The following is a 17,037-nucleotide window of genomic DNA, read 5'->3' on the forward strand; positions in this document are numbered from 1 at the left end:
AACTCGGGTTGCCTCCCGGAAGCGCTTGTTTAAGGTCGTTAGCTTGACTCGTCTTGCTCATGTGGGAGGGGGTTCAGGGGGAATGGTTCTTGGAGGAATGATTTTAGGCGGAATGAGATTAGATGGGACAAACTCACCTGACTTGGTATGACTTCGATCGATGTGATGTAGTTCTTCATTTACCTTATCGAGCGACCGAAGATTGAGTGGTGGTAATTGGGAGTCAGTATGGAAGTCTGATGGAAGAGGTGGTGGATCTCTTTGAATATCAGTTTGGGGAACTGCTCGACCCGAGATGGGAATGGTCTCGGACGAGTAAACAACCAGTTCAACTTTATGTGATTTCACCTCGAATTTTCGCTTTTGTAAACATGGTTGATCAAACTAAATGTCTTCCTTGTGTTTCTTTATGTGTGAAGGGAACAGAACCGGTGGTGTTCTTGGAGGTGGAGGCACATATTTTGATTCTGTCTCTTCGTAGTTTGTCCTTGAATACTCATCTGCGGTCAAAAAGTTAGGCGTATAATCCAAATAAGCATTAGAACACTCACCTTTTTTTATGACCTGTAGTGGCTCTAACTCAGATTGCTCCACGTCCTTCATCGATATGGTGTTAAGATGCTCTTTGGAGTCCATTTCTGGTCGTTTCATAAAGGTTTCTTGCCACTGGGAGGCGATTTTAGCAGTTCTGTTGGACTGGGACTCGCGTAGTGATTGCATATAGTTCAAGAAGTTCTTTTGTCCTTGCAAAAACCGAACAAGTAAGGATTTTGTCTCATAATCTATCTCCTGCTTAGTTGCGGTCGATTGGGGGGGGCATATGCTTCAATCCTTCAAAATGATAATATGTCTCATTGCCCTGATCGTAGTGATACGGAGGTATAGTTTGATAAGTCTGAACTGATAGGATCCCTGATTCTGGACGTAGTTGAAATCCCACTGCGAAACATCCGAAGTGTATGCATCATAAGAGAGATCGGGATAGTCCATCCAATCCGGATCATAAGGGTTGGCATATGGATCATTAATAAAATAGCTCATATCCACGATTCTCTATTCATACTCCGGAAAAGGACGTGTCTGCACACACAAGAGAAAACAAAGGAGAAAAAAGACGAAAGGAAAAAAAACAAAACAAAAAAAAAGAAAATAGACCCAGACCAAGTAGAAATCTAATCCAATTGCCTAAATTGTCCCCAGCAACGGCGCCAAAAACTTGATGTTGCAAATCTAAGAAATATGATCAAGTAATAATAACCTAGACTCAACAAATACCGCAAGTGTACGGATCGATTGTAATAGCTAGGGTCGAACACAGGGACAAAAGTAGACAACTGAATCAAACTCCCATCAGGAATAGATCTAAAAAATAATATGAATGATGAGAATGTGTCAAAAGTAAATAATAAAACAAATGATGAACTATCAATGGCAAAATACTGCAGGCTTCGGGATTCCTTTACATGCAAGGGTCTTTCAAAAGATGCAAACTCAGTGGTTTATCTATCCGATTCAGGGAATTCAAGCTCTAAAGTAGAGATTAACCCTCTCGAGTCTAACCTCACTATCCAACCTTTATCCTACTAATCTCTCGATTCAATAGTCTAAAACCCTGGATGCATGAACGAACGCTATCATAATCCCTAGGCAAATATTCATCTCTCAATGCAATATCTGTTCTATTTATTGAGTTATTTCCAGGTTAGAATCTCATATGTCTATGCGAATTAAAACCCTAAGTTTATTCAATCAAGTGGCCAACAAGATCAAACACATTAAACGCAACTCAATAAACCGAATAGAATAAATAAAACCACAAAGTCTGGAATTATGAACCAAAGATCCCTACATAGCTAATCCCTAACCTACAGCAAAGGAATTACTCGCTAAACATCGAGACGTCAGGGTTCATATTAATAATATAAAACATCGTAAAATAGAAGAAGTGAAGAATGATTAGTTGATTTCCCGGCTTCGTAATCTCCGTCTTCTACTCCGATCCCTTGCCTCTTGATAATCGCCCCCTTTTGTATGCTCTAGGGTGTGTTTTCTAATAAAAGTCAGAATGAATTTTGACCTAAAGGCTTTCCCCTCTTATTTTCCTTCGGTTTGGGCAAAATTGGAAGTTTTCCCGAATCTGGGGGTCGAACCGATCGTTTCGGCAAAGCCAAACCGATCGGTCGGTTGCACTTTCTGAGCAATTTTCCAATTTCTGCGATGTCGAACCGATCGTTTCGTCCATCCCGAAACGATCGTTTCGTGTCTCTGAGCAGTTTCGACGGGCTTCACGAATTCGCTCATAACGTCTTGCTCCGATATCGGATTTGGATGATCTTGGTGTCTATGCGTAGATATTGAGAAGAGCTTTGCAATGATGTAGAGAATGGATGTTTTGGACTTGTAGAGTGAAAGTTATTGGACTTTCAAATTCTGACGTTTTCTAAGCTTCACGTTTTTCCTGGAAACACTCCAAATGTTCCCGTTTCATCCGTGATGTTCCGTAGCCCATGTTTTCCACTCCTTTTGTTCTTTTATGCGTGAAAACCTGTTTAAACACCAAAGAACACAACCATGCAATGTTGAAGTCAAATGTGCCCTAGAATGCCTACAAATATGTAAAATAGAGTGAAATACGCTAGACATCCTATATCAAAACTGAAGGATGTGATGTTCTAGGATGATCATACGATATGAGAACCATGTATGATACGATGTATTTATTGGATGAATACATTATTTATTTATTATTTATTTTGCATATTTGATAAATAATGATTATCCATGGATCGTGATGTACGATCCTAAATTCCTTAGTCGCTTGTCATTGTGGGAACAATGATGAATTAAGACTAACATGAGGCGTGATGGATGATCATGATGATAATCATGTGTATTGGATACGGATCACGATCATGAGTACTTGTTTGGAACAAGTAACTGGATGACTCGTGTGAGATTGTCGATTGGATTTTATCCATGACTTGAATCTCACTTGATGGTTCGCTTTAGATCCTCAGACTTGAGATATCTATTGTATCCATCATGACGAGTAATGTACTTTGACTGCGTCAAATGTCGTCTTTAACCGGATGACTATAAAGACGTGGCTCGGGTACATTACGAATCATGCATTGGATAGTAGATAGTCAAGATGGAACTTTGTCCCTCTCGAAAGAGAGAGATATCGCTTGGGCCTGTCGTAGGAGTGAGACTGTAGAAATGTGTGGCCGCACTATAGATGAATGTCATCTATCTCTTACAGTCTACTCGGGATACGACAAAGCATTCGAACTATGAGTTCGATTATGATATCGTGAGACAAAGAGGATCATCGTTAGAGCTATCTCTGGCTTTTCAGTTAGATCACATCTAACTCTTTCCGATACGGGTAATCATAATGTCTTGCTAGAGACCGCTTATGATTTGTAAAGCAAGATTGGATCTCGCGTTTACTGCCGTATTCGGAGGAGCCTAAAGGGTCACACACATATTGGATGGACGTGTATGGACGGGATCAAACGGACGAGAAAAATCGGATTTTTCTTTGTCTTTGAGGTCTGGTCCGGAGCTGACCAAGAGTTGGTCAGCCGGACCAGACAGACTTGGGAGAAACGGGCTGACTTGGCGAAAAACACTGTCTGGTCCGGAGCTGACCAGAATTGGTCAGCCAGACCAGACAGTGTCAGACAGAGCAAATCGAGTTTTGTTCGGAGTTCGACTGGTCCGGCGGACCGAAATCTTGGTCCGGCGGACCAGCAAGTCAGGCGGACTGAATCTCGTGGTCCGGAGCTCGGCTGGTCCGGCGGACCAGAATCGCGGACTGTCGGCAAGGAAGTTGGTCACGTGTTCTTGGTCCGGCTGACCAAGAGTTGGTCAGCCCCGGACCAAGACATTGACAAATCCGAAATCACGTTTTCTCGTCCTTTTCTTGGTGGAAACAGGTGGGGAACGTGTGAGACTCATTATTGCTCGACTCCTCTGACTTTGGAAGGTTAGAGAGACACAGAAAAACTCTCCCAAGAGAAAGAGTGATCAAGAAGGTGTTCTTGAACTCCATACACAAGAGAATTGTTCTCTTGAGCTCTAGCAAGCTTGATTCCAAGTGTTGGAATCCATTCCAAGGTGTGGAGGACTACTCAAGAGGGTGTTGGCTGCTTCAACACCTAGGCTGTGATCAACTAACCGCGTCCAGATTGTGAATCAAAGGTTAGTTTTTCTCTCAAGAAAGCTCTTCATCGAAAGGTTTGGTCCGTGGATGTTCAAAATCGTTTTGAACGCTATTTCCGCTGCGTAAACCCGCGGACCAGATCCTAGCACGGTTTTGAACCAGCGGTCTAGGATCCCGTGTGACCCAGCAGTGGTATCAGAGCTCGGTTCTTCGTTTCGATGAAGAACGATCACTCTTGAGCAAGTTTGAAATTTTGTTTAAACTTGATTTTTCCTTGGTTTTGATCTAAGATAAATTTGTTATATGATTGAATCTGTGAAAGATTAATTGATGTAACAAAACTTAGATATGAGGAGGCTTGAACCATGAATTAACTCGAGAAAACGGAACGAAAAACGGATTCGAACGGAGCGAGAAAACAGATCAAGACGAAAAATTTTCGTCTGATTTTTCTGCCCAGTTACGCGGTCCGGCGGACCGCCAGTTGGTCAGCTCCAGACCGCAAGTCCGGACCACACGAACGCAAGATCAGGCGGACCAAGGAACGGAGTGGCGGACTGAGTGTGCTTGGTCCGGCGGACCAGATTTGGTCAGCCGCTCACCAACACTTCAGTCTGCGCGTACCCAGGTCTGGTCCGACTGAGAGAGAAGAGAGGAAGTGGTCCTGGTCCGGAGCTGACCAAAATTTGGTCAGCCCCACACCAACTCAACTGACCACGACACGTCTCTTCTTCCGATTCGAGCTGAGTCCGAATTCTGAGTTGGTTTGGTCCGGCTGACCAAAAGTTGGTCAGCCCCGGACCAACCACCTGTTTTTCGGGTTTTCGCGTTTTTCTGAATTCGATTCGGTTAAGTAATGGTTACTTGACTGAGTTAATCATGATTGTTTATGGTTTATGACTTAATTATGTAGAGGGTCTACATGAATTAAGTGCATAGAACTTAATCAAGTATAAGAGTTACTTGATTGAGTGGGATGGTGGCGAAAAAGACAAAAGTTGCCTCTACGTCTAAGCCTAAGCCCGATAAGGATGACTGTCATTACTGCGGAGTGTCTGGTCATTGGAAGCGTAATTGTCACTTTTACTTGGAGGATCTTAAGGAAAAGAAGCTTGGTGACGCTTCTGCCTCATGTATTCATGTTATAGAAGCTAACATCTGTACTACATCTTCATGGGTATTGGATACTGGAAGTGCCTCACACATTTGTGGAAATGTGCAGGGACTAAGAAGAAGTAGGATGCTGGCAAAGGGAGAAGTGGATCTACGTGTCGGAAATGGAGCAAGAGTTGCTGCATTGTGTGTTGTCGTTTATGATTTGCATCTTCCTTCTGGAGTTGTTTTAGAATTGAGTAATTGTTACTATGTGTCTGTGATTAGCAGAAACATCATTTCTATTTCATATCTGGATTTGGATGGTTTTCGATTTGTGATTGAGAACTCGAGTTTGATGATTTATTGAGACAGTATTTACTATGGTAATGGTTATCTTGTGAATGGTTTATACGTTGGGAAGCATGGCCCCGAATTTGCAGAGGCAGTTTGAGGGGAAGAGTGTGTTTGATATGATCAATCAGCTCAAGACCATGTTTGAGGAGCTAGCGTATACTGAAAAGTGTAAGATGCTGAAAGCTCTGGTGAAGACGGAGATGCCAAGAGGCAGCTCTGTCAACACCCACGTCCTCAACATGAGAGTGTCGACAGATGACAACATTGCTGATCCTGTTGGTTTAGTGCTCTATGATGTACTGTTTGCGAGCTTTACTAAGATACATTTGATGTATTGACACTTTCTATAGTTTATGGATGAGTGTTTGATTCATTACGTATTGTGCATGCTTTAATATGTTATGAAATCCATGTATTGTTATAAACGATACTAAAACTCCCTAGTCGTGTATCAATGTGGGAATAATGATATATCAAGACTAGTATGATGTGTGATTGATGATCATATAGATGATCATAGGTTGGATACGATCACAATCATAGGTATACGTTGGAGAACGGAATACTGGATTGACCCGCATGAGATTGTCACATGGACTAGCGTCATGACTTGAATCTCATATGGCGGGTTCATGATTGGATCCTAAGACCTGAGATATCTACAGAATCCAACATGAGGAGTTGAGTGCTTTGAATACGTCAAACGTCCTGCGTAACAGGAGGACGTGCTTTGAATACGTCAAACGTCCTGCATAACAGGAGGACTATAAAGGCATGTATCAGGTACGAAACAAATCATGTGCTGGATTGTAGATAGTCAAGATGGGATGAGACAGGAGATCTCAATGTCGTCAGTCTGATGCTTCAACCAAGCATCCCTGATGGCTCTCGTGGCATTGGCCACAGGCTCTGGTGGTAGAGCCTCTTCCAGGACGTACGACTTCTTATCGTGCTGACAGAACCAAAGTTTGTATTGGATAGCCGCTATGACCCCCAGGAGTTAGTAGAGGTTCTCATCGAGTGGGAAGGGTTGTCGAAGCACGATGCGACATGGGAGATTGGGGAACTCTTCAACGCCCAGTTTCCGACATTTAAGCTTGAGGACAAGCTTCGTCTTCAAGGCGGGGGTGTTGATAAACCTTTCCGGGCTTACGTAAGGCGTCGGTCCAGAAAGAGAGGAGCTAAGGATCAAGTCGAGGAGCATGGAGGCAAACGATTGGAGAGGAAGTTGAATTAAGCGGAGCTGGGACCCACCCATGGAAGGATATCACAACAGAAGAATATTCCAGAGTTTGTTAACCACGGTTGTTATTAAATAAGGTCATGTCGTGTGTGTGCTAGGCCACCTCAGCGTGTTTGCTGAAGGAGGGCTATAACTATTCCATTTCATGCTTTGGGGGGGTTTTATCCGAAATCTGAGAATTGTAAGGGGGGGAGAGAGTTTCTCTCTTGACGGTGTATTTTTCTTTGCGAAGGGAAATACAATCTGAGGTTTTCTTTACAAGTGCCTATTAGTCGATCACTCACTGCTCCAGATTTTCGCTCATCGAACCGCTCCAAAAGTCTGAGTTTGAGATCATTCCAAGTCAGAAAAGGACACCGAGCTCTCTGCCAATTGTACCAGTGAAGAACTTGGCCATCGATGCTCATGGAAGCCAACTAAAGCTTCTCTCGATCCTGAATACCCCCAAGCTCGAAGTACCTCTCGGCGCGAGATAACCAACCCACTACATTGTCTCCTTCGAACACTGGCATCTCGATTTTCCGAAGGTGGATCTCAGATCCTGCTACAAGCTGTGCCCCAGCGGCATCTGCTAACGCGGCGTCAGTCTCCAGACTCGTCAGTGGAACGGCTGTCGGAAGAGAAGGCGCAGAAACCGAAGCGGGAAAGGTTTCAAAAGGTCTTTTTCCTGGATCCTGGGAACAAGAGGAATGAGTACCTGGGTCCTGAACCATTGGTGGAGTCTGCACCGATTCCTGACGTGAGTCACAGATCGAACACAATTTCTCCAGCATCTTCTCCATGACAGCGATTTTACCTAGATCTTTCTGCATCCCTACAATTGTACCCTGAAACACCTCCATATTGGATTGAAATTGCTCCAGTTTGGAAGAAACCATCTCCTCCAATTGTTCAAAACGTTGATCTTTCTCCTTTGGTAAGAACAAAGAACAAAGAGGTGTATTTCACTCAGAAAATATGAAGAACAACTGTGAAAGGCTTGTTTCAAGAGAGGCCTCCACTCTCACTCCCCACAATTCTCAGTCAAACACTCGATAACCCCCCAACTGAAACAACATAGATACATATAGAATAACACCACCCATTCCTCCCCACTAACCCACACCTCCATAAACATCGCAGACATATTCTTAAATATAATAATAATGTAACTCCCACCTCCTTCATGCTTCGTAACTATTTTGCTTACTCAGCAACCTCCTGATCGTTCTCCTTTCTTGCTCTCTCCTGCGCATCGTCCTTCTTGGCCCTCTTTCTTGTCCCATCCTCACTCATCTTTCTCTTCTTCCTCGTATAAATACGGAAAGGCTTATCACTTTCTCTTGACAAAGTAATCGCCTGAGAGAGCAGCCTTCTCCAGAGCAACAGCTACTAACAAATCATCAGATCCTTAAATATCTAACCAACATCCCTTCTACGAAGATCAACTATTCACTGAACTGAACAGGTTTGTGTTATTTTCTAAGAGAGACTTGATTATAAATGACATGAGATGTATACCTCAAACAGAGGATCCCTTCCAACAATAGAAAATACTTCCTCTGCCAGTTTCTTAATGACTTTTGCTCGGGATCATAGTTTCTGTAAACAACACGATGTCCAAAACCCGACATCTTCTGTTATGCCTTTTCAAGTTTATGTTAAGGGCTGAAGGAAGAAGGAAGAGATGTCAGGAGAAGCTTCGGTTTGAGAGGAAGGTTCCACAGACAACAGAGCAGAAATTCCAGAGCGGCTAATTATGATGTTATTCTGTTATTGCTTATGATTACAGTTTTGCTTTTGGGCATGTACATGTTTTTGGTAGAAGAAACGGTTTTAGTACAGCTCAGCATCTGCCGCTGAAGCTGCAGTATATGGACGGCTAGTAGAAGAAGTGAGGGGCACGTTTTGATTCTGGGAATTGTCATGTAAAGGGGAGAGAAGGGGTCTCTCATTAATCAAACCCACTTGTTTTGGTTTGTTAAGAAAGGAATTTTCTGCTTGTTTCTTTACAAATTGATCTGAGTTCATAACATCTTCCTCTTCCTGGACGTACATTAGTAAGCGGATGAGAATATCGATAGGATGACCGGACCAGAAATTCAAGTAACTTGTGGTTCAAAAAATAACTTACCTGTTCTTCACACCCTCGATTAACTCTCGGATTTTTCAACGGTTCCAATCTCCGATAATATCTTTAACACAGCCTGATGGAACCAAAGATGTTAGCACAAAAAAGAAAAACGTATAAAATTTGGACACCAGTTTAAACCTCATTTGCACCACCATGCAGGGGACCATATAGTGCACCAACAGCTCCGGCCACAGCAATGTACACATCAACACCACTGCAGAAACACGTGATTCAGTAAGATACCTCTTACCAGACTCGTTCGTCATCATGCCCAAACCAAAGAAAAGAGATGTACCTGGAAGCAAGATGCCTGGCAACAGCAGTGGAACAATTCATTTCATGTTCCGCATGCAGTATAAACAGGATGTCCAGGACTCGAGCCAGTCGAGGATTAGGTTTGTAAGACCTATTGCCCCTGTGATCATTTGAAAAATAGAAACTTGTTGGGACAGTGATTTCAGAAACTATGCAACTGTTCGACATGATCAATGCTTCCTATGAATGGGTTTAGGAAACATAAATCAGAAATAAAAATCTTAAACATTGTTGATGATCCTTTCAAGTGTCTAACCAAATTAAGAGGAAAGTGATAGTGGGCAGCCACATACATGGAATCCAGGATATAGAAGAAATTCTCTGCATAAGAAAGGTTGCTAGAAGGAAGAACTGGAGGCCTTCCTGCCATCCTCAGATACGCAGCTGCTGCAAAAGCAGGTGCCTGCAAACGCATTCGATTTCATAAGCACATTGCAAAACTTCAGTCCAAAACCCACATTTAAATTCAAATCCATTTACAGATTTTGGGTGAAAAATTGAATAACCGGACACAAGGAGAAAGTAACAAAACAACAAATGGAAAAAGGGAAAACATACCTTTCCAAGAATGCGAACAATCTGTTTGTCTCTAACTTGTTTAGACTTGTAAATATCATGGTCCTGCTCCTGCTCCTGCACCCATTGCGAAGTCCCGACAAACCAATAAACAAACTAAAGCATAGTATATTCATATGGCCAGTTTCAGAAAGAGCTCATCTTAACAACACCGACAACACAATTGCAGACATGTCATTAGACAAGAAGTCAGTCCCAACTTACCCTGACAGCAGGGTTTGCATCAGGATGAAAGACCCATTGCACTAACAAGAACTCTCATTGGGTGAGTATCATGAGGCATAGACTGTATAATATCCTGCAAAAACATTCATAATAAGAAATATCAAGTCAAAACAAACATATTTTTTCACCAAACACTTGCTTTTCAAAATCGCCGGTACATTCGTCGCATATCTATAGCTCAAGAGCTCTAAGCTGAGTTCAGAACCCTCGATCGACATCAAACTATGTTGCTGTCCAATCAACTCGAAATGTTTTACAATGGTCAAACAGTCAGACCATCATGCAGACCTCCAGCACTAGACAACCGGAAACCGCCGAACGGTGGCACCGAACACGGAGAAGCGAGAATCGCCTCGCCGCACGAGAGAGAAACACAAGGATGAAGAACCAGGAAAAAACTTGGCGAAATCCCCAAGGGTTTTTTACCCAAATAACCCACTTGGGTCGCATCTATTTCATCTGTACACCACCGAAAACATAACACATTTTTTTCCCGTGAAAAGACGAAATTACCCTTAATGAATTACGATATTTATCCGTTCGAAAACAAGTTCGTTATTACGACTTCGTAATTAAGTCTAAATATAGTTACAATTGATTCAAAAAAAGGTGGCAAAAAAATCAACTGTCTTATTTTAGTTGTATATCAGTTATATGTTAGTCGTAATAAGGTGCAAAAAATAAAACGAAAAGGGTATTTCGGACTTTTCCAACCGAAAAGTGGGTTAAAATTGAAAAAAAAAAAAAAATTTCGGTGGTGTATACATGACCTATACTCACTGCGGAGTTAAGCAACCTCGAGAAAAGCGCTTCTCTAAGCCAAGGCCCAACTCCTCGATTGGGTATCCTCGATATCGGAGGATGCCTTCATCTCCGTCGATGTAAGAAATAAAAGAACCGGACAGGAGCCATGTCCAAGTAACCAGGATCGTAAAATTTAAGCCCTTTGTCTCCCTTACCAGTCGTTATCTGCCCACCATAAACTGATCCGACTCAAAATTCTTTAATCAGACGTCAAATTTCTTCTCATTTCCAAGGACAAATAGGTAATACAGATCGAAATTCGGAGCGAAAACATCAAGTTCACCGTTTATCCACTACCCATGATCCTCGCAACCAAAAAGACAATTTTTTCAGCTTCCAGATTAGGTTCGGACATACCTCCTTGAAATCAACGGATTTAACGGTACCTTCGTCGGAGTCCGGGACCTGATATGTCTTCCTCTTGCGCTCGTCGACGATCGTCAGCGTTCCCTTGGGGGAACCATGCGGAGAAATGTTCGCCGGCGTGCACCATCGCTCGATCGCGGACGATCTGACTGGCTCAACCGTAATCAAATATGCCGACAGAAATGTTCTTTCGTTCTTATTTATATCCTTTTAGAGCAAGCGAGTTCTCTGCGGGCAAGATTATGGGACCAAAGTGACGTGTAAAACTCTAACGGTGAGATCAAATCATTTGAATCAACGGCTAAGATTTCTTCTAGAAACCGAATATTCAAGTGCCTAGAATCTTATCTATCATTCATACGGGGACTTTAAGAGAGGGACCTCTAACCCACTCTACCAGATCGGCGGTGGGCTTATGAACTTGACACGTGCCAATATCCTAAAGCGAGTGGACTATAAGGGCTGGAAAAGCGCGTATTGGTGGGCTTGCCTCCCTCGATACGCTGAACACCCTTTGAATAACGCATTGTGAGTCTTTATTTAGTTTATGGGCCCGAATTGACGGAACGAGCCTTTGTAAGAACAGATGTAACGTTTAGCAATATGAACCAGACCAGGGGTGTCAACTGAGCCCGAGTCCCGAAGCCCGGCCCGGCCCAACCCGTAAAATATCGGACTTTGGACCGAAGTTTTTTTATCCGAAAAAATCTGGCTTTCGGACCGGACTCGAATCGGGTTTTGGATCCGAGTCGGATCACACCTGAAAGCCCGAAAATTTAAAAAGAAAAAAAAATAAACATTTACAAAGAAAAATCCGCGCACCAGTCCGGCCCGGCCCAACCCGAGCCTAGAGTGCATAGAATCGGGTTTCAGATTTAATTATATAGGCACAATAAAAACGTGCCGGTCCGAGCCCGAGTCCGAAACCTCTGGGCCGAGTGCAGGCTCGGGCCGGACCGGTTCGATTGACACCCCTAAACCAGACCACATGCTATCACATCACAAGTTACTCGGCAAAAATGATAATAATATTAAAAAGAATACACAATTTCTTCCAAATCATTATATCGTCCAATTTTTTTTAGGGAGAATCCTCGTAAAATATCTGTACTTTTTCCTCGTCTCAATTTAATACCTGTACTTTTTTAATTATTGAATAATACCTGTACAATTGATTTTTCTCCAAATAAAACTTATACTTTAAATTATTAGCCAAAAATATCTACCGTGAAATAACTGCCACGTAGACAAACGAAAATCCCTACGTGGCGGCAAAATTCTCATTATCTCTCCTAATCATCACGCCATGTCATCGCCACGTCAGAAATTATATAAAAAATAATTAATTAATAATAATAATAATAAATCATAAAAATAAATAATAAAAATATATATACATACACATATACACATAACATATATATACATATATATATACATACATATGTATATAAATATATACATATATATACATACATATAAACACACATATATTTATACCAAGACATATATAACTATACATATATATACATACACACACATATATATCAATACATATATATACATATACATATATACATATATATACATATATATACACATATATAAATATATATATACATGTACATACACACACATATGTATATATCAATACATACATATACATACACATATATCTACATATACATACATATATTAATAATAATAAATTAACTAATAATAATAAATTAAAAAATAAAAATATATATACATACACATATACACATACATATATATACATACATGTACATATACAAATATAAACACCCACACATATATATACATACATATAAATATACACACATATATATATATATATTAATACATCTTATGATTCTGATTTCATAATCAAACACAATAATACGGCCAAGCAAATGAGAACAGAAAGTTAACATGAAGACCGACAAACCAACCCCGAATGAACTAGACGATACATGAATCAACATCGCCCAAAACATACATCGATTTTGGCCTATTGTTGGGCAACACTTAAAAGTTAAAACTTCTTGGGCTAACCTATGGGCTTACAAGGAGATATTTTAGAATTGTATTCTCAATAAATGGGCTGCATATCAAAGCCCAAAGAGTCCAAAAATATTATGCACAAGATGTCATCTCATTGGAGAGGATATGGTGCCACATTTGTACCAAATTTCGGCCAGCCCTTATCAAGCACGAATTTGGGAAGCTTTCTACATCATTTCAACCTCATGAAGACCTTATTTAAGACCCCTAACCGTTGCAGACGTTGGTCGTCCACTTCCACCAACTTTCCACTTTTTCTTTACTTTATGGTATTTGTTTCCATTATCTTTCTTTTGTATTGTGTTAGCTCCTCCTTATGCACAAATTTTCTTTGTTTTTTTCTGTGTTTCTAGCCTATTTAAAGGCCTTTGTATGTCAAAAATGATAGACTTTGAATTGATAAGAAATCGAGTTGTATTTTGCTTCTTCTTCTTGGTGTGTCCGAGAGTATCGCCTTCTGCGCATGTATGTGTGTGTCACCCTTGTGCAAGGTCAAAACGTGGTAGATTCAATGTTGGTTTGGATCTTTTGAATCCTCTTTCATATCCCTATCTTCCACCAAAAATTGGGAATCATCCGAGTGCCCTTTGGCCTGGAACTTCCCTTCCATCTATCACCTAAACCGAGTGCCCTCGAGCGCTCTGTTTTAGTCCGACTTGTGGGTTGATTTCTAAGGACTCCGAGTGCCCTTTGGCCTGGATATCCTCTTGAAATCTAACCATAGGAATACCTTAGTGAGTCTCCAAGTGTGTCTTCTGGTTTCTAGCTTGTTATATTCGTTGTCCAAAAAGGCAACATAAGACACGCACATACAAACTGCAGTTCACCGAAGGAAACGAGCGAGACTTTATTGGCTCCGTGCGTGTATCAAGCGTCCATCGACGATTTCTCCGTACATGAATCTTCAATTTGATATTTGTCTAACCAATTTGCGTAAAATTTTAGATACTTGTTTGCAGACCAATCTTGTATTCAATTGAGAGAAATGTCATTTTATGGTACAAGAATGCATCATACTCGGACACAAGATTTCTAACAAATACATCAAGTTTGATAAGGCAAAGATAGAAGTGATTGAGAAGCTACCACCACCGCATAACATCAAAACTATCTGCAGCTTACTAGGCCATACCGATTTCTACTGTCGTTTCATCAAGGAATTATCTAAAATCACCGAACCTCTCACGTATCTCCTTTGTAAGAATGCACCTTTCATTTACTAACGATTGTCTTGCAGCTTTTGAGAAGTTCCTTCCATTCTTGCTGTCTCACTTCACGATCTACAAACTCCTCCTTTTTCTTTCCTCAAAACTAAAGAATGATTGGGTAGATCGACGAAGACGTTGACTCTACCGCCTATCATCTTTTTTTGCTTATATTGGTTTTGTATATTTTTATATACAATTAAAAGTTTATATATTTATTTGATAAATTTAAAAAAAGTTCATGTTTTTTTTGCGAAACTCTATTAAATATATAAATAATTAACAATTTTTTTTTTCTACAAGAAAAATAACATATACGGAAACCAATAATAGTTATTAAATCCATAAGTTTTATTCACAAAAATGTAAGTACATGCCATATATCTTTTATGAATATTCATCATACATACACATATACGGTAAATTTCATATGAAAAAAACTTTATAGTGAAACTGATCTCACTATTAAATGTATAAATATTCAAAAATGATTTTTTCTATAACAAGAATAAAATATATGGAAAACAATAATATGGATTCGTATCCATATTTTTTATTTACAAGATGCAAGGACCCTTGATTTATCTTATACGAGTATTCATCATATAATATACATATGTAATGTGTGTGTTTATAGGTAAACGCTAAGCAAATCACACTATTAAATGTACAAATGTACGCAAATGGTTTGTTTGTTTTCTTATATAAGTGATAATACGGATTCAAACCCTATTTTTTATTTACAAAATAGTAAACACAGTTGATGTATATGCAGTCTAAAATTTTAGATGGTAAGTTACAAGGATAAGTATTTAATTTTAGGATAGATGCAAAGAAATTCAACTATCATTTTGTAAGATTTAAATTTTGAATAAGAATTGGATAGGCCATATATTTGATCTATCTTATGAATAATTCATCTGAATGGGGGAGTGTTGAAGAGAAAAAAAATGATAAAAGTAAGGAAATATATATCTAAAAATTATAGGATAATTGTAGATTTAGGGGAGAAAAGCATAAAAAAAAGAAGAAGAATAATTGCAAAGAAAAAATATATCTCAATTCATATACATTATGACACGAGGACGGGGGATGTTGCTGAAGACTGGCACTTGGCGGTGGTAAGGAAATAATCAGAGAGAGAGGCAAAAGGAGAGAATTCATACCAAAAGGTGAAGTACGCTAACAGGGATCCAGAATCTAAAGCCTGCAAAAATTCCGCAAACCCGTCAACATACAAAACAACAGTTACTCCGACCAGGATAGCTAACATTGTTTCTTAAGTGTCTCACCAAATAGCAACACTCATTCCATCATAACTAATGCATCATCGATCAGCTCTTCACCTTAACCCTCTAAAATCCAATCTTTCACTACATAATTATCATGCTTTCCTAATCCCATTGCTCTGTTTTTGAAGATTACCGACTTAATGGAATTGTTGTAGAGTGTTTGAGGGGAAGAGATGCACACAAAATCTGGATTTATCATTTACCTATATATCGATCCAGAGTAGAAATCGAGGTTAGGGTAAAGCTTTCTCTTGACAAAGTAATCGCCTGAGAGTGCAGCCTTCTCCAGAGCAACAGCTACTAACAAATCATCAGATCCTTAAATATCTAACCAACATCCCTTCTAAGAAGATCAACTATTCACTGAACTGAACAGGTTTGTGTTATTTTCTAAGAGAGACTTGATTATAAATGACATGAGATGTATACCTCAAACAGAGGATCCCTTCCAACAATAGAAAATACTTCCTCTGCCAGTTTCTTAATGACTTTTGCTCGGGATCATAACAGTCAAAACTTACTGTCCAGTAGATAAAAAATCTCGTATTATAGTCACCGTACAAGTCTTCATCGGGTCGTTGGACAAAGATGACATGGACATATATAGAAGGTGAAACAAGAGAGACTGTATGTATATATGAATCGAGACAAGAGAGATACATGACGCAGCTGCGAGAAAACTTATGCATAAGATGACCAGCCGAATCAGAATAAGACCTGCCAACCAGCTTCTATGGTGTTGAGATCAGAACCATTGCCGGAGGCAACCCATGTCTGGGCCAAGCTGAACTCATCGGGTCGTTGGACAAAGGGTTTCCAGACATTTATGGATGATTTCGAACCGTAAACCCTGACGTTCTTTGCTTGCACTATTCCGTACTAAAGCAGCACCAAAAACAAAAGAGATCAAATGAGGGTTAAGTAATGGCTGCAAAGATATTCAAATGCATATATATAGAGATGGATATACCTCGTGGACAGAAGCACCTAGACCACTTGAAACAACTTGTTGGATGGTCCTATACCTCTTTTTCCCGAAACTCTCGAGGGAAGTCGACCTTAAGAGATCTTCTTCTTTTGTTCTCCTCACCGGAACTGTGTTTTCCGGGCACTCTCCATACATGTGCCACAACTGACGTAAACCCTTCGGCTTATCGTCGGTGTTTTCTGCAGGTTCGGAACTTGGCCTCATCTAATAGTTCCCCCCAAAAAAAAAA

The 17,037-nt window shown here is 40.3% G+C and overlaps 2 protein-coding genes and 1 pseudogene across 2 annotated transcripts in view; 1 reads left to right on the plus strand and 2 right to left on the minus strand.

The window, feature by feature from the left end:
* Positions 1-6,854, plus strand: part of LOC104821184 — a 14,268-nt gene extending 7,414 nt beyond the window's left edge. Inside the window, exon 5 of the mRNA XM_010551987.1 lies at positions 6,615-6,854. Coding sequence (XP_010550289.1) covers positions 6,615-6,854 — 240 coding nt within the window. The remainder of the gene's footprint in view (positions 1-6,614) is intronic.
* A 1,318-nt stretch (positions 6,855-8,172) lies between these two features.
* LOC104821185 lies at positions 8,173-11,786 on the minus strand (annotated as a pseudogene).
* Positions 11,787-16,355: 4,569 nt separating this feature from the next.
* Positions 16,356-17,000, minus strand: LOC104821183. The gene is made up of 2 exons (XM_010551985.2): positions 16,791-17,000; positions 16,356-16,699 (listed from the first exon to the last, which is right to left on the minus strand). Exons 1-2 carry the CDS (start codon positions 16,941-16,943, stop codon positions 16,526-16,528), a joined length of 327 nt encoding a protein of 108 aa, XP_010550287.1. The 5' UTR covers positions 16,944-17,000; the 3' UTR covers positions 16,356-16,525.
* Between the last annotated feature and the right edge of the window lie 37 nt (positions 17,001-17,037).

Source organism: Tarenaya hassleriana, unplaced genomic scaffold (genome assembly GCF_000463585.1).
Source record: "Tarenaya hassleriana unplaced genomic scaffold, ASM46358v1 Cleome322, whole genome shotgun sequence".
Classification (NCBI taxonomy): domain Eukaryota; kingdom Viridiplantae; phylum Streptophyta; class Magnoliopsida; order Brassicales; family Cleomaceae; genus Tarenaya; species Tarenaya hassleriana.

Coding starts and splice junctions, on each gene's coding strand:
- LOC104821183 (XM_010551985.2), bottom strand. CDS start 16,943: ATGTATGGAGAGTGCCCGGAAAACACAGTTCCGGTGAGGAGAACAAAA. Junction 16,700..16,790: donor TAGGTGCTTCTGTCCACGAG/GTATATCCATCT, acceptor GTGCTGCTTTAG/TACGGAATAGTGCAAGCAAA.